We start from the raw sequence: 18,742 nt of genomic DNA, 5'->3' as shown, positions 1-18,742 counted from the left end.
ACGCAGCAGAGACGGGGGGACGTCGGACCTGATTCTCCATGGTCCATTGAAGAGGACTTGCTCCGACATCGAGGTTTATTATACGTACCTACCAAGTCGTTGAGAGCTCTCATCATGACACAATGTCATGATAACCCCGCTGCTGGCCATTTTGGATTTTATAAAACCTTGCATTTGGTCACCCGGACTTTTTGGTGGCCTCGGGTTCGTCACGATGTGTTCTCTTACGTCGCTTCTTGCGTCCAGTGTAGGCAAGCGAAAGCGGCGTCGGGTGCGCCCCCTGGACTCCTCCAACCATTGCCAACTCCGAGCAGACCATGGGGAGCGATCTCCATGGACTTTCTCACGCATTTACCATCCTTGTCGGGCTTCACGACGGTACTCGTGGTAGTTGATATGTTGACTAAAATGGCTCATTTCATTCTCTGTAGGAGGTTACCTTCATCCCGCACTACGGCTCAGCTATTTTTACAGCATATCTTTCGTCTGCATGGACTGCCAGATAGAGTGGTTTCTGATCGTGGGGTTCAGTTTACTGCGCAGTTTTGGAAACAATTAATGGCAGCGCTACAAGTTCAGGTGTGCTTAGCGTCAGCGCACCATCCGGAAACTGATGGCGGGACTGAGAAGGTGATTGGCATTCTTACCCAATATTTGAGGTGTTTTGTTAATCAGCGACAAAGCGATTGGGTGAAATACCTCCCATTGGCAGAATTCGCTTTTAATAACTCGCAGCACACCTCCACTCGGGTAACGCCATTTTTCGCGAATGTAGGTTATCATCCGCGCTTCTTCCCATTAACTTGGATGGATTCACCGGTTCCTGAGACACAAGATTTTCTGGAGGAACTACAAGCGGTCCACCGTTTAGTAAGGCAACAACTTGAACGAGCGAAAGAGGACTATAAACGGTTTGCGGACCGGTCACGTCAAGCATCGCCTCCGTTAGCTGTGGGTGACAAGGTGTTGTTGTCCACGAAACACCTTCGGATCGATCGCCCAATTAGGAAATTGGACCATCGTTTCATCGGTCCATTCCCGATTGAGGCGGTTATCAACCCTGTGGCATACCGCTCACCTTACCGCTCCATGCGTACTCACCCTGTATTCCATCGCTCTCTTTTAGTTCCTGACTCCCGGACTGTCCTCTGCGTGCTCCAGCTGGTACGACTTCCCCATCAACGCCCGTGAGGAGGTGGAGGTTGATGACACGGTGGTCAGCGTTACTGATTCGCGTTGGCTCAAGGGTCGTTTTCAGTATTTAGTTGGGAGGAGAGTGGATGACTCGGAAATTTGCTCATGGACGGATGCGTCTGCAGTTCATGCTCCAGACATCATTCGGGACTTTCATGAACGTTTCCTTCGAAACCGCATCCGGATCGTCAGACCCGGGGGAAGGGCCCTGCGGTGAGGGATAGTGTTGTGGCTCCGGGCTTGGATTCAGCTCCTGTGATTGATATGAGTTCAAGTGAAGAGGATATGTCAGAACAATTTGAACCAGCCTGGCTTACTGATTGGACTGATAACCAGGATGAGGAGATGGACGTGACAAAGGACGACAGACCTGATGTATTAGAATTGTCAGGACCTTTGATCTCCTCTGGTTCTTTATCTGATGAACAGCCGGGAATGGCTGACAGGGAAGTTTTGAGAGAGTCTTCTAGTGGAGATGAGAACTTGGAAAATTTGTGGTTAAATGTAAAAAATAGAAGACGGTTGAAAAGGCAAAATCAGCTGGAGCAAATGAGAAGAGCAAGTCAGTAAATTAGCACGTTGCCTTAATGAGTATAAAAGGACACAGCTGGGCTGGTGCATTTCGCCAGAAACAAAATGACTATTTGAGTGAGGACGTTACAGCAAAGAGCTCTGAGGCTGAGGATTTATTGCCAGGACTGGTTTGCCGGACAGAGTAAGATTTATGCTGTGGTTTCTGCCAGCCGTTATCTAATAAGACTTCTTTCCATTTGATTTAATTGTGAAACGGCTGCTTTCTGTTTTGTTCATTTGAATTTCGAAGGGGGGTCATAACATACACCTATGGCCATGTCATTTTTTTTTTTTGTCTTTTATATTGACCCATATGCATTCTAGGAGGTTTTCATCTTTGGTTTCATGCATTTCTGTAGCAATATAGTAGTCCTTTACATACAGTGCAACTCCACCTCCTCTTTTATGGAGCCTGGTTTTTTTTTGAATAATTTGTATCCTTCTACCAGTATGTTCCAGTCATGGGTTTCATCCCACCAAATTTCTGTTATTCCAACTATATCATATTTACCTTCGTGTATTTGTAGTTCGAGTTCACCCTGTTTGTTACCCAGACTTTGTGCATTTGGGCACTTGAGATCTTTATGTCTGACCCTGTGTTTACTGTCTACATAACCTGTGTTGTGCCTGCCTGCCCCTACTTTCTTGCCACCTGTTTGATTAGTGCACATGGTATGGTACTTGCTATTAAATGCTTGGTTTTGGTTGGCATCAAGGTTGATAATCTTACCTGCCCGGATATCTATTTTGCGTACACTGGTATCCTTATTAGTTTTAGGTTGCTGGGGACAGAAATGTTCTGAATCCATTAATTCTCTGTCCCCGCTGTTCAGTTTAAATGAAAATCTGTGAATGTAATGCCAAGTAACTCAGTCCCTTTCTTTGATGGATGCAAACCATCTCTTTTGTACAGTTTTTCATTGGACCAGCTGCAGACATCATGACTAATAAAACCAAAGTCTTCCCTTTTACACCACTCCTTTAGCCACACATTAAACTAGATATCCATAATGGAATTTTTAAATAATATTGTCTTTTTGTCTTCTTCCAGTTCAAAAACAGTGCCTCTCAATGTCTTCTAAAGTACCCCGTGTTTTAGTTCCCTTATATCAAAGGAAAGCATGCCAGACTAGCAGCAAGTCATGTTCTTCTAAAGTCAATAGTCTAGTGTTTCTTAATGTTATCCATTCCTTTACCCACATCAAACTTGTCACCTGGTAATATAGCTCCCAGTTAGGCAAGGCAAACCCTCCTCTTATTTTTGCATCTTGTAGCAGTTTAAGTTTTATTCTTCCTTTCTTTCCCTGCCAAATATATTTCAACACAGTTCTGTTTAAGTCTTCAAAAAACTCTACCTAGTCGGACTAGAATTGTCTGGAATAAATACAGAATTCTAGGCAATACATTCATCTTAATTGTAGATATTCTCCCAATCAATATTTGTAAATTTTCCCATTTTGCCAAATCTGTAGCAATCTGCTGTTTGAGTTTAATATAATTAAACAATATAATTGTCCTCCTTCAGTGTGCTACATCTTGGTGTAATGTGTATCCCTAAATACTTAACCTTATTTGTGACCTGTATTTCTAAAACTGCTTCCAACTCTTTTGTCTTGCTAACATATTTTTTGTTAATACTTTTGTTTTATCTTTATTTATTTTCAAACCTGCTACTTTTCCATATTCTCCTATCTTTTAGGTGCTGTTTCCAATGCATTAATTTATTAATTAATTTAGGTGCTGTTTCCAATGGATCCTCTAGTATGGAATGCCAGATCATCTACAAAAGCTTGCAATTTATACTCTTCCTTTTTAATTTTCATTCCTTTTATTTCTTTATCTTCTCTAATATTCTTATTCAACACTTCCAAAGTTAACACAAACAGCAGAGGCGACAGTGGACAACCTTGTCTTGTCCTTTTTCTTATATCTATAGATTCTGTTAATTCTGCATTTATCATTTATTTATTTATTTATTTAAATTTATCCTTTGCAGTTTGTTTATGACATATCATTTCAATGGCTTGAATAATTTTTTTTACCAAAGCCCATTTGTTCCAATTGCAATAACATAAATCGCCAACTCACGTTGTCAAAGGCTTTTTGTGCATCCAGAACCATGGAAGCCTTTTGCTTTACTGGATGTGCCTCATAATATTCCAAAGTGTCCAGGGTTATTCTCACGTTTTTAATTTGTCTCTTTGGCAGGAATCATTTTGATCAACATGTATAACTTTATACATGTTGATCATTAAGTATCTTTTCAGTCTTTCTGCCAAAATGGAAGTGAAGATTTTATAATATGAATTTAATAGGGATATAGGTCTATAATTTTTAACTTGTTGCAGGTCTGTATCCTCCTTCTGTATAATATATGTGTCTGACCATGTTTTGGGTATTCTTTTCTTTAACATAACTTCATTCATAACTTCTAACAGATGGAAATTCAGTATTTCCTGGAAAGTCTTGTAAAGTTCTGCTGGCAATCCATCTGGACCTGGTGCTTTTCCAACATTCTGTTTTTTTAAAGCTTCTGTTAGTTCCATCATCATTATGTTCCCTTCTAGCATTATTTCAATGTCTTTAGGTATCTGAGGTAAATTCGCTTTCTGTAAGTATTGCTTAACTTTTTCTTCTTGAATATTCTCTTGAAAATACAGTTTTCCATAGTATATTTTTTTCTTCTCCTCATTTCCATAGCAAGCATGTCCTTCATTTATTAATTGATTAATCCTTCTTGATTCTCTTTCCTTTCTCAGTTTATAGGCTAGCCATCTGCCTGGTTTGTTTGCATCTTCAAAGTAATTTTGTTTAGCATTTTTAATTTTTTGTGATAGTTCCTCTTTTTCCATTAGTCCCATTTTATGTTTAATTATATCCATTTTATTCTTAATGTCTTTTTTTGCGGGAACTTCTGTAACTCTTTTTCCAGTCTTTCATAGTCATCCTCCAAAGACCTAAAAGTCTTTTTCTGTTTTATATTTCCTTTCCTTGTATAGTCAATTATCAAACTTCTTGTGCAGGCCTTCATCATGTCCCAGAGATTCTGTAAAGAAGTATCCTCTTTTCTATTTTCTTTAAAAAAGAAAGCCAATTCTTTCTCTATTTTCTGTTTAAAATCTTTTTCCTTTAATATTGTATTATTTAAAATCCATTTAGATCTCATATCCTTTCCAAATAACTGTCATTGGATTGTGGTCTGCCCAAGTGCTTGGTTCTATTTCAATTTCTCGTATCTTAGTAAGTAGTTCTGCTGACATCCATATCATATTTATTCTAGGCCATGATGCATGTCTAGTAAAAAGAATATTGCTTACTTTCCACATTTCTCTCTCTCCATGCATTTTTAAGTTTAATTCTTCTATCATTCAAAAGAAAGATTTTGGTAATATCTTTCTAGCTTTCTTTGTTGATTTCTGTGTTTTATAGTCCAACCGATCATTAATTATTCCATTAAGGTCACCCATCATACAAATATTAACATAATCCAATTCAATTATTTTCATATGTGATTTCCTGTAGAATTCTTCTTGATTATCATTTGGAGCATAAATTGCAATTAAAAGTGCTTTAACATTATTGTCCATTATTTCCACCATCAAAATCCTTCCATCATCATCTGTATAAATTAATTCTGCCACAATTGTATCTCTGATATATAAGACCACGCCTCTTTTCTTTGATTGTGTCAGTGACATGAATACTTTGCCTAATTTTTTTTGTTTCAATATATATTCATGTTGTTTTTTACTATGTACTTCTTGTAAACAAATTATATCAAATTTTAATTTCTCTAATTTGTGAAATACTTTCCTTCTTTTAGTAGCCAAATTAAGTCCGTTTATGTTAATCATAATCAATTTCCTTTCATCCATGTTAAGCTTTATCAGAGGGTTTTATTGCTCTTATAGATCGTAATTCTCGTTGCTCTGGGTACACCACCACCTACTGCACCTTCTTCTTTTTCCTTTTCAATTACTGCTATACACTCCTCTTGAATTCAATTAGTGACTCTTCTTTTCTTTCTTCTTCCTCCTTTCCTCTAAAAAATTCTAAGTAGAATAACTCCGCTTTTCCGACTATCAATTCTGTGTTTTTGTTCCTGCCAAGTGAACAAGAGGTCTTAGTATTGAATGTTTAAAGATAATATACAGTATGTTTCTTGACTGACTTCTTCCTTTAATTTGCTTCCTGGTATCCACTAAGTAGTGATAATCACCCAAACTCTGAATGAATGTGGAAGAAAAGGCCATCCATGGCACTTGAAGTGTCACTTCTCCAAAGAGGGAATGTGTTCCTAAGGTTGCTTCTTTTAGGCTAAACGTCATTGAAAATAAACTAGTTCTCAGTAATCTCAGTTACAACTAGATTTGTGACAGTAGTCTAGCCACATATGGCAGAAATTCTGTTGTAGAGCTGCATGGTGAAATATAAGAAAGTGATTGTATGCTATATCTGGCAATTGCAAATACTGTGGGACTCACATTCAATAAATTATTGTAATCCAGAACATTTTTTCAGCTACTAAGATTTTGTTTTCATATACAGGTACTCCTCAACCTATGACTGTACTGGTCGTCCATTATGGCAGCTGTCATCCACTTGACCAAACCAATCTTTGTTCTGGAGGTTGTTAAGCAAATGCCACAGATATTAAGTGAACCAGTTTGCTAATGGCTAGTTTGCCAAAAAGAAAAAAAAAAGTAAATGCTGGTTTTAGGCAAAAATGTCAATAAATGTGGTCACCTTCTGCAAACAGCCCTAAATGCAAGCTGGTTGCTGAACACCCAACATACAGTCAAGTGATTGTGGGGGGAGGGGGGAAGACGCCCTTCTGAACTTCATAACCGAGTTGTAAGTAAGTACCCTGGGAGGAGGGAACAGTGTAACTTCAAGCGGTTGATAAACAATAGGTCATAAGTCAAGGACTAGCAATACCACTTAGACTTATATACTGCTTCATAGTGCTTTACAGCACTCTGTAAACGTTTTCCAGAGTATGTATATTGTCTCCAACAATATGGGTCCTTATTTTAACAACTTTGGAAGGATGGAAGGCTGAGTCAATCTTGAGCCAGTCAAGATTGAAACTCCTCACAATTAGTACAGTCAGCCTGCAATAATGCATTCTAACCATTGTACTACTTCAGGTATTGCTGTCTAATTATTGAACTTGCAGCATTAATTTCCCAGTTTTTAGTAATGCAGTGGTCATTTGTAAAGATATCTAAAGTATAAATTTCTGTAATGAGATACTCTTCAACTTGTTGGCAATATGTCCAGTTTGAAGAAACCCATTAATACATATTTCATTTCTTTAGGGCTCTGGAAACTAACAAATACAATCACATCACTGCTACCTACTTTTTACTAGCAGAGCGGATTTTAAGAGAGAAACAAGAAAAAGAAATACAAACCAGATCAGCAAGTCCAAGCAATATAAAAGCACAATTTAGGTAAGATTTTAGATTCTACCTATTATGTATGTGTGTGCACATCTATCCATCCATCCATCCATCCATCCCAACTTTTATTATTTGTATCTAAATCCTTTTAAGGGGGCTCACAACTTTATTTTAAATGTATATTTTGAAAATATTGTAGAATGAATGCAATTATCTGTATAACAAGTATAACCCTCCTGAAATATGAGAAGTACATATTTGTAAGAGTGTTAGCTATAGAAAATGGTAAATTGCTTTAGTATTGTGTGTTCTCATTCAGCAATAATACATTTCTTTCTCATAGTAAATATGATGATGTGTAGATTTTTAGACAAAGGCAGGGATGGGCTGCTGCAGGTTAATTTTACATCTGTTCACCAAACCGGTAGTTATAACAACTGGCTGGCACTGCCCGCCCGCTCCACTCCTCCCAGGAGTCTCCACACAGCCAGTTTTGGATCCCAGGTAAGTGCAGGGCTCGTGTGGAAGCTCAGGGAGGCAAAAAATCGGCCTCTCGGAGGCTCCGGAAGTCTGGAAACAGATCAATTTCCAGCCTCTGGAGAGCCTCCAGAGCCCAGGGAGGCTGTTTTCACTCTCCCAGAGGCTTGAGGAAATCCTCCAGAGTCCAAGGAGGACGAAAACGCCCCCCACCCACATGGTGCGGCAGGCTGATTAGGCCACACCCACCATGGCCACGCCCAACCAGCCACTGAGCAGAGAACTGGTTGCTAAATTTTTTGAAGCCCATCCCTGGACAAAGGTCTCTCTTTCAGTCTGTACCTGAATAAATTGCAGGATATTACATGAATTTCAAGGCTAAGAAATAATTGGTGCTCAAATTTATTGATAGAGGCTTTAAGTCTAAGATATATGCATAATAATAATAAGAGAGTATTTGTATTCTCTAATATTTTAAAAAAAAACAATTATGGTGTTAATTTTGAGATACAGAAAGACAAAGCAATTAAAAATGATAATGCTTAAATCTTATTGCAACCTTTTCTAAAGAATAGTTGCATGAAAAAGCCGAAGATAGAAAAATAAACTCTCTAAAAATATTAAACTAATTTAAATGTAGAAATGGAATAAACAACTTGAATATATAATTAGGAGGGTTTCTTCAGGAAGACTATTTAAAATCACTATAAATAGAAGCTAAAATAAATTATATATTATAATATAGAAAGAGCCCAAACAAGTTCAGGAAAATGGCACTGTATTTTAAAAAATCCACCAAACAGACTATATGAATCAAGAAATCTTATTTTAGTAAATGAAAAAAAAGCATAAGTTAAATACTTCTTGTTTTATATGATTGAATCCAATACTTGATGTTAGTTTCAGTTTATATTTTCAAAGTAGCAACTGGGTGACTGCAGTTGAAATAAAGGTGGGAGAAGGATAACATTTCCAATACTTATGTTTTCTTACAGTGTCACTGTTCTTGTTTTTGTTTGTTTGTAAGATTTTTTTTAAAGAAAAAGGTTTAGTGGTTTTGGAGAGTGTGATTTTTACAGGGAAAATTAGGAATGGGGTGGTGCCCAGAATGAGAATAGGATTACAGTTTAAAGTTATGAGTATTTTAAGAGTGAAAATCTGCATACACTTGGAAATTTGTTAATCTAAGCAGGATTGAACTTCTGAAATATTGGCATAAGACTGGTTGAATGGATTTCTTAAAAGCTCAAATTTAAAATTAGCACCAAGGCAATCAATAGAAACAGGCCTAAACTATCTACATTTAGTTTTTTAAGTAGCTCTGAAGCAGTTAAAGTCTGTCAGAGTTGTAATAGATATCAAACATGACGACAAAAGAAGTAAAAATATTAACGTTTTTAAAAAATTTCCATACCTGAAATTTGGGCTAGAAATCCACTAATAAAAATTAGTTGATATCTGAAGTCTCATTCTCAATCAAGTTCAAATTGGTCTGATTCCTCATTGATGAAAAAAAATTTCAGAGGGCACTGTGGGTTACCCACTGGTTCCATGAAAATCAATACAATTGTTTTTCTTTCACCTATTTGTTTTAAAATGGTCCACACTACTTTTTCTTTGAGAAAGTGAACAGTTGGCTCTCTGAGTCTAAATTTTTTCTCTTTTATTTGCATGCCTCCAAGCTGGGATATCAGTTACCTGTCCCACTTACATATGGGAAGGTTCCAGCAGTTCTTTTGAGAGCCACAGGAATACACAGAAATGGGAATCAATGTTGGCTAGATTATAAAAGATTGTTCTGGAGGTACCATAATATCTATTGGACTTGCCTCTTCCATTATTACTATTACTGTGGCATTTTTAAATTGCTAATAAGTTGCACTACATATCAGTACGTTAGTATCACTTTAGTTATTAAAATAATAATAATAATTAATTCCATTAAGAGAAAAAATTGATCCAAATATTTGAGACATAGTGAAATTTCCATTTTGTTTATATGTTGATATAAGATGCCTTAATTTGTCTCTCTGTTTTCAAAAGACAGCCTGGAATGATTTAAGAAATTAAAGTTTAAGGTGTAGCCACACAGAATTAATTATTCAAAAGTTTGAACTCAATTTAATGGATAAAAATGTTATTAATTTTAAAATACATATTATTTATTTTTAATATTTGCAGCAATAATATATTGTATTAAAATGAGAAACAACATGGAATCTCTTGCTTTGAAGTATTTTTCCTTTTTATTTTTAACCAAATTTGCATTTTCTTGATTCCTCCGTTTTGTTTATTTTAGGCAATCATGGCCAACAAAAATAGATGTTCCCCAAGATTTAGATGATGACCTTACAGCTTCTCCATTATCCCATGCAGCTGTTCCCCAATCTCCTGCTCGTAATGCTGAAAATGTTCTTAATGGACATAGAAGTAAGGCACTTGAGTCGGTCAAGAAAGAGGATGTTCCTGAATTAGCTGGACCAGCACTTTCAGTTGTTCCCTCAGTGAATTTAAAACCTACAACTAGTAGTCGGAAGTGCTTGTTTAGAGTAGAAGAAGATGAAGAGGAGGATGAAGAAGATAAAAAAAATGTTTCTCTGTCAAATCAAGTTGTTCTGCGTCGTAAGCCTTCTGTTACAAATCGTCTTACTTCTCGAAAAAGTGCCCCCGTTCTAAATCAGATTTTTGAGGAAGGGGAATCTGATGATGAATTTGATATGGATGAGAATTTGCCCCCTAAATTAAGTCGCCTAAAAATGAATATTGCTTCACCCAGCACTGTGCATAAACGTTACCACAGAAGGAAAAGTCAGGGTCGTGGATCTAGTTGCAGTAGCTCAGAAACAAGTGATGACGACTCAGAAAGTAGGCGGCGTTTAGATAAAGACAGTGGATTTACTTATTCCTGGCATAGAAGAGATAGTAGTGAAGGTCCTCCAGGAAATCAAGGAGATGGAAGTGGACAAGGAAAACCAAGCAATGGAAATGGAGGGATTGACAAAACAAGTCCTGGTGATAATCATAAAGAGGGTGGAAGTCCTTCCAGTAGCTCTAACGGAAGCACGAATAATAATTCAGGTTCTACTCGCAGATGTGCAGGATCTGGTAATGCCATGCAGTTGTCATCAAGAAGTGCGGGTGATCTGGTTGAAAGTCTCAAGTTGATGAGCATTTGTTTAGGTTCTCAGATTCACAGTAGCACTAAATACATAATTGATCCCCAAAATATTTCGTTTTCCAGTGTGAAGGTGCAGGAGAAATCAACATGGAAAATGTGCATAAGTTCTGGGAATGTAAATCCAGTTTCATCTTTGAGCAGCATAAAATTGTTTTCTGACCAAATGTCAGATGCGGCAAATGAGTTAGAACAAATAAAGAACAAGAACTTGAAAAATAATGTGCTACAACTACCTCTGTGTGAAAAAACAATATCTGTGAACATTCAGCGAAACCCGAAGGAGGGACTATTATGTACATCAAGTCAGACAACTTGTTGTCATGTTGTTTGACAATAATCATATTTAACCCATTCTACTTGACATCACCAATCTTCCTGTTCAGAGCTGTGAATACTTTATTTCACTGAACTTTTGTTACTTTGTCTTACTATGTTAACATAGGCTTTAAGCAGTAATTTATTAGAGTTTAATTTAGTTTTGCTTGTTATGACAAAGCATGATACTGTGCATGTTGCTAGCCAGTAATTTCTTTTGTTCCAAACAAACCCAAGAGCTGCGGTGATCGTTAGAATGCAGTACTGCAGGCTACTTCTGCTGACTCCCAGCTGCCTGCAGTTTGGCAGTTTGAGTCACCGGCTCAAGGTTTACTCAGCTTTCCATCCTTCTGAGATCGGTAAAATGAGGACCCAGATAGTTGGGGTCTGGTCTGATTTGGTAAACTGCTTAGACAAAGCTGTAAAGCACTGTGAAGTGGTATATAAGTCTAAGTGCTGTTGTTATTTTTTTATCTTTCTAATTTTACTGTAGAAAATCTGGATTATAGTAAGACTTGTGTCCAAATCCAGTATAAAGTAAGCACTTAGTAGTTTCACATTCTGCACTTAAATTAGAAACAGAATTTTTGTTTCTTTATAAGACGTCAAATTATGTTCAGATCTTCTGTGTTAAAATATATGAGATGTGGCATAATTATCTGTTTGCAACAGAACCAAAGCAATAAAATGTTGATACTGAAATCTCTTCTGGAGGTTTTAGAATTTCAAGCCTTGTACAAAGCAAAAGTGCACTGGAAAGTTATCTTCAACTCTTGATTTTTAATCCATCTTGTCTTAAATGCATGAGTGATGGCTAAAATGAAGGTTTTGATTTGATACAGACAAGATTAAAAAAAAAATCTCCAAGGCAGCTTTCCCCATAATTAAATGCAAGCAATCTTTTTTTAAAAAAAGAGTCATCTAACAAAGGAATAGTGTAATTTAAAAAAAATTCCCCATCCAAGGGAAAGCATTCATTACTATTAAATATAATTGGTTGTAAGTATTGTGCAAAATATGTAAAATGGACCAATTTGTGGTTTATTCAAATAGATCTCTAGTTGATATCTATTCCAATAAATCATTTCATATATAGTAACTGTTGATAAAGATATTGAAAAAACATTTTTTCCAAATTTACTTTCCACTATGCCATTTGATATTTTCATTATTAATGGAATTGTCATAGAGAGTTGATTAAAGATCTAATAAAGTAATTTGAGCATGCAGATAAATGAGACAAGATGGGTAATTGTCACTTTTGTATAGTGTTAATTATATTCTGAAGTTAAATGCTTCAGAATACCGAAATGCAAACAGAAAATTCAGCTAGATATTTCTAGTAAAGGAGAGAGAGTAGGAATAATTGCTGGAATCTGAACAAAAGAAGAGTCTGTTCAGATTATCAGAGCCTAATTGGAATACTTTAATATGCCCCATGGCAAGATAGGTGGCAAATAAATTTGATAATAACATATCCCAAGTTCTCTCCATGGATTCAAAATGCAGCATGGATTATCTTACTGGAAAACAAATTATTTTAAGTAGACATTTAGTTTGGAATGTGATATATAATTTGCTTTGATAATTTTCCAAATCAATAACACAAATTGGTATGGAGCATTTTATTTCATTCTTGAGTATTTGCTTTTTTAAAATCCCTTGCTACTGAAATGCCAGCAAATGAATGTTTTGGCACTTTTTCCTGTTAAAATACTTTTGACTAAATGAATTAACTTTTTTGAATATGTATCTAGAATAAAATATCCCCAATTTGGGGAAATATAAGAGTGTTATTTTCTTGCTCTGTGCACTTGAGTCTTCAAAGCAATGCTGGTAAAAAAAACTGATGGTATTTTGTAGCAGCAACCCAGACAATTGTCTGAGAGAGTTTACATAAGATGTGTTCAGAAAGTATTCACACTATCTTTTGTTAATTTTGTTGTGCTGCAGCCTGATTCTACAGAAATTCATTTTTTCTCAATCTACACTCAATATCTCATAAAGTGAAAACAAAAGTTTAGAAATCTCTGTAAATTTATTAAAAAGAAAAAACTCAAATATCACATTGGCATAAGTATTCAGCCCTTCAGTCAGTATTTATTGAAGCATCTTTGGCATCAATTACAGCCTCAAATCTTTTGGAGTATGAAGCGTCAAGCTTTGCACATCTGGATTGGGTGATTTTTTGCCATTCTATCTTGCAAATCCTTTCAAGCTCAGTCAGCTAGATGGCAACTGTTGGTGGACATCCATTTTCAGGTCCTTCCAGAGATGTTCAATAGGGTTCAAGTCGGGGCTCTGGCAGGGCCACTCTAGGATATTTACAGAGTTGTCTCTAAGCCATTCCTGTGTGCTTAGGATCATTGTCATATTGGAAAATGATCTTCAGCCCAGTATGAGATCCTGGGTGCTGTTATACAGATTTATTGAGTACTTTGTTCCATTCAGTTTTCCCTCAACCTAGACCAGTCTCCTAGTCCTTGCTGCTGAAAAACACCCTCACTGCATGATGCTGCCACTACCATGCTTTACTGCTGGGATGATATTGGGCAGGTAGCTGATTTCCTCCAAATATAATGTTTAAAATTGAGGCCAAACAGTTCAATCTTGGTTTCATCAGACCAGAGAATTTTGTTCCTCATTGTCTGAGACTCCTTAAGGTGCTTTTTTGCAAACTCCAAGCAGGCTTTCATGTGTTTTGCACTAAAGAAAGGCTTCCATCTAGCAATTCTGCTATAAAGGCCAGATTGATGGAGGGTTGAAGTGATGGTTGTCTTTTGGGAACTCTCCCATCTCCACACAGGATCAAGCTCAGAGCAGCCATCAGGTTCTTGGTCACCTCTGTTACTGACCTCATGGCTTTTGCTCTGCTACAGTATGTATTGTTAGCTGTGAGGTGTGCTCCTTTCCAAATCATGTCCAACCAATTAAATTTACCACAGGTAGACTCCAAGGTGTAGAAACATGTTAGCAGCAATCAAGGGAGGCACCTGAACTAAATTTCAAGTATCGTTGCAAAGGGTCTGAATAATTAAACCAATGTGATATTTCAGTTTTTTCTTTTTAATAAATTTACAGATATTTCTAACATTCTGTTTTTGTCATTATGGGATATTGAGTAGATTAATGAGAAAAAAATGAATTTCAATAACTAGAATCAGGCTGCAGCATAACAAAATTGACAAAAGTGAAGGTGTCTGAATACTCTGTAGTTCAGTATTGTAATGCTAGCAAAATAGTCAAGTAAAATGCATTTCATTTATATTATGGATTGTAGAGCACCAAAGAATTGTTACATTGGATTATGATTTTATGCTTCTTTTTTAGTATGGTAAATCTGTCTGAAAGTACAATCTAAAACATTTTTATTAGAAAGCCATTTGAATTCATTGTGGCTTCCTTCCAAGTAAATATGGAATCTATAATTCTAAATCATGCAAGTGTATTTTAATATCTAGCCTATTTTGGGATTTATAATTTTTATTTCCCACTTGTAGAAAGGTATAAATTTCACTTTTGTTTTTCAGGCTCTTGTTGCAATCTAGTTTTAAATGCTTGGATGCTTTACCAGTCTGACATAAGTACTCTGTGCAAGAATATGTGTATATATATGCACAAAGCTGAAAGAACTGATATATGAGTGAAGCCATAGAAAATATTTGCTTGAAATTTCCTCGGGCAGGGATCTTATAAAGGGCCAGAAATATGGACAGTTCATAGGTATCATTAAATAGGGCATCTATACAAAAAGTAGGAGAAATTTATAAAGGGCATTGGCAATAAATTTTGTTGCAGCTTTTATTTTCAAGTTGCTGTAAATATCACACATTATGTACAGCCTAGGAATGGCATCTTTTTGACCAACCCCAGGAGTTTTTGTTTCTTCCATTTTATATACAATTGTATATATGTACATGTGTAAATATATATATGGTGCTCACTTTAGATCAGCGGTGTTGACCATTATGCTGCGTAGCTGTAAAATAGCCTTTAGTTATGTATGGTTGGGTGAACTACTTGGGTGTACAAATGTTAGCCTGAATGTTGTCTTTTATTCATCTGTTCACAAGTGAATGACTGTGCATGTATTATATGTTGTATTATATTCTGTTAAAGGAGGGAGAGAATAACCACTACATGAAAATATATTGGACCAAACTATATAGAACAAGTAACAGTTTTCTGTACTCCTCAATTTTATCTTGACAAATTGCTTATAGTTACTGTAGCATATAAATATTGTGAAAACAACTAGTCTCGTATTTTTCTGTATGAATATATAATGTACCTCTAGCAATTTATCTGTATTTAAGATGTGACAATCTTGACAGAAGAATTAATTTTGCAAGTAGCAATTAAATTAAGCAGAATTGAATGCAGAAAACTTAAGTGTTTTAAGAGAGGGTACAGAAATATCAGTTGATCTTTGTCAGTTGCTTCCAGCAATGTTTGGCTTTCTTCACTATGTAACTATTCATGGTGTGTGACAAAAATCCAATTAATAAAAATGATCTCTTGATCAGTGCAAAAAAGACTTCCATGACAACTTTATATATATTCACTAGTTTGATTTCTGTTTCAGCACTGAAAAGCTGACATATTGGCCCTGCTGAAATAGGTAAACTATGATATTTGTCTGTAACTATTTCTTTATGAGTGATTGTCTACATTTCCTTTCTGCTTATTATGCAGGCATGTGCAGCATTAAGCTTTCCTTCTTCCCACTGTTGCTTGTCATCTCAGTACAGTTATCCACTACAAAGGTAAAAATTTTTAGGAGCCCTACACTCTTTAAATTACGTTGTATTTTGAGATTTATTCATATCTTAGTAGAACTAAAAATACAAAGCAAAATGTTCCTCTTGTGAAGTTTGTTTTATCTCTTTAACTGCTGCATATCTTTAACAGTACAAAATAGCAAGTTTAAACCTGCTCAAAAGACTATTCCTTTTGTGATGCACCTTTGTTCAGTTTATTAACAAACCATATCCAAAGCCCATCATTTTGCAATAGCCACAAATGTGTAGGAGGAAGGAGTGCACATAAACCAAAGTTTAGGATGAAATACATTTGACAATGCAGTTATTAATATCGCAAATAGCTGAAATTTGAAACGTTGATTATCTTTTAGCCAAGATGGTGCCTAAGGAAAAGTGGGATAAAAACCCCTATCCCTTCACTTTTTCTGACTAATTTATGTTCACTCACTAATAAGTTGGATGAAATACTTCTTTTAAATAAATGCAATTTTGATTTTTACAACTCAGCAGCTCTCTGCTTCACTGAACCTTAGCTAAATGAGTGAATTGATGATAGTACCCCACATATCCAAAGATTTCAGATATATAGAGCAGACAGAATTGCAGACACATCTCGTAAAAAGAAGGGAGGCGGCTTGTGTTTTTATATTAACAGCCGCTGGTCCAGAGATATAACTAAAGAAATTCTGTGATGTGGATTTAGAGACTTAAATTATAAACTGCAGGCCATTCTATTCTCCACAAGAGTTCTCATTTCTCCTAATTACTGTGTATGTTCCTCCACAAGTTTGTGTAAACAATGCATTACGAACTCTAGCTGACCAGATTATGTGGGCTGAAGTTAAATACCCAGATTCATTTCAAATTATTTTAAGGGATTTTAATAAAGCAAACTTTAAGAGCTACCGAACTATTTTCAGCATGTCAATTGTTTCACTAGAGGCAAGAATACTTTAGACCATCGCTACACAACATTAAAAGATGCTTATCGGTCTTACGAGCAGCTGTGGGACATTCTGATCATTGTATGATTCACCTTGTACCTGCTTACAGACAAAGACTGAAAACCAAGAAACCAACAAATCAGTAAAAACTTGGACTGAGGTGGCAAAGCTAAAGCTACAGGCTTGCCTTGACTGCACTGATTGGAATGTGTTCGAAGGCATCTCTGCAGACTTGGATGAACTCACAGAGTTCATCATATGTCAGTTTTTGTGAAGACCTATGTGTGCCAACCAGAAACCTGAGAATATACAGTAACAATGAACCTTGGTTTACAGCTAAACTTTTTTTTATAAAAAGAAATTGTGTCAGTTGGTACATTTATTTTGTGCAATGTCACAATATCAACAGTCTTCCCTTCCAAACATGCATTCATATTACATAAGTCAACTATACATATTATGTTATATTGTGTTGTTATTGTATCGTTGTTAAACCCAACTAAAAATGTATATATTTCTTATCGAACAAATCTCTATTTTAACAAACCTGGGATCATACAATTCATTTCCTTATATTCAATTATATAACATAATTACATCATATTATCTTACATATTATACTATTCCTTTCCATAACAGTTTACTTCTCTATTTTATTTTCCATTGATAAAATAAATCCCAAATTTTATAATATTCTTTATCTTCTTGCTCTCTGATTGCTAATGTCAATTTACTCATTTCTGCACATTCCATCATTTTCTTAATCACCTCTTCCTCTGTTTTTTTCACTCTTCCAATTTCTAGCAAATACAATTCTAGTTGCCGTTAACACATTTATAATGAAATACGTCAATTCTCTACTGTATGCTTCAAGCAAGATACCCAATAAAAATATCTCTGGTTTCAAGTCTATATACTGTTTTATCATTTTTTTTAAGCCATGTATGAATCTTAGTCCAGTATCTCTTAGCTTCCACACATGTCCACCACATATGATAATATGATCCAGGTATCTGATGATACTTTCAACATCTCTCCGATTTGTTCTTGAACATCCTTGCTGTTTGTGCTCGGGGTAAACGCCATCTGTAAAACATCTTATACAAATTCTCTTTATACCCTACTGACATTGTCAATTTATAATTTCAAGACCATAGTTTTTGCCATTTATCTAAATCTATCCCACGTCCAAAATTCCTCCCCCAGGCAATCATTGTTTCTTTAACTTATTCTTCCTCCAATTTAATTCCAAGTAAGTAACCATAATTTTTTTTAATCATTTTCTCATCAGTACCTGTTAAATTTCATCCAGTTCTGTAAGTTCATTATAAAATTCCTGTTTTACAATCTTTGTCAAGATTGTACCCATCTCCACAATGCCCATCTCAGACACAACAACAACCAAGCCTCCTACAACCTACCCCATCCCATTGGGTCCACCACCTCTGGGGATTACAGAGAATGAGGTACAAGGTCTATTTCACAGAAAAAAGCCAGGAAAAGCACCAGGCTCAGACAAGATAACTCCTTGCTTAAAAGCTTGTGTGCTGATCAACTGGCCCCCATCTTTACCTGCATCTTTAATAAATCACTAGAGATGTGATATGTTCCTTCTTGCTTCAAATGCTCTTTTATCGTCCCAGTGCCAAATAAATCTTTGATCAAGGAAATGAATGGCTTCAGACCAGTTGCTCTAACATCTGTAGTTATGAAAACCTTTGAAAGGCTAGTGCTGGCCCACCTGAAAACCATCATGGATCCGCAGTTAGACTCTTTGCAATTTGCCTACCGAGCAATAGATTGACAGAAGTTAATATGACTGCACTACATCCTATAATATCTTGAATCTCCGAAGACGTATGCAAGGGTCATCTTTGTTGACTTTAGTTCAGA

The 18,742-nt window shown here is 36.0% G+C and overlaps 1 protein-coding gene across 5 annotated transcripts in view; it reads left to right on the top strand.

Moving 5' to 3' along the window:
- The window catches only part of SNRK (SNF related kinase), a 55,493-nt gene extending 39,791 nt beyond the window's left edge, over nt 1–15,702 (top strand). For all 5 annotated transcript variants that reach the window (XM_026717795.2, XM_087917086.1, XM_087917085.1 and 2 more), the window contains 2 exons: nt 7,089–7,223; nt 9,949–15,702. In XM_026717795.2, the coding sequence (XP_026573580.1) occupies nt 7,089–7,223; nt 9,949–11,158 (1,345 nt within the window). In that variant the 3' untranslated portion in view covers nt 11,159–15,702. The remainder of the gene's footprint in view (nt 1–7,088; nt 7,224–9,948) is intronic.
- Nucleotides 15,703–18,742: the final 3,040 nt, after the last annotated feature.

The sequence above is a fragment of the Pseudonaja textilis genome, chromosome Z (genome assembly GCF_049901715.1).
Source record: "Pseudonaja textilis isolate UNSWEBS1 chromosome Z, rPseTex1.2, whole genome shotgun sequence".
Taxonomy (NCBI): domain Eukaryota; kingdom Metazoa; phylum Chordata; class Lepidosauria; order Squamata; family Elapidae; genus Pseudonaja; species Pseudonaja textilis.
Note: the sequence above shows the minus strand (reverse complement) of the source record. Positions and strands in the feature narration are given on the sequence as shown.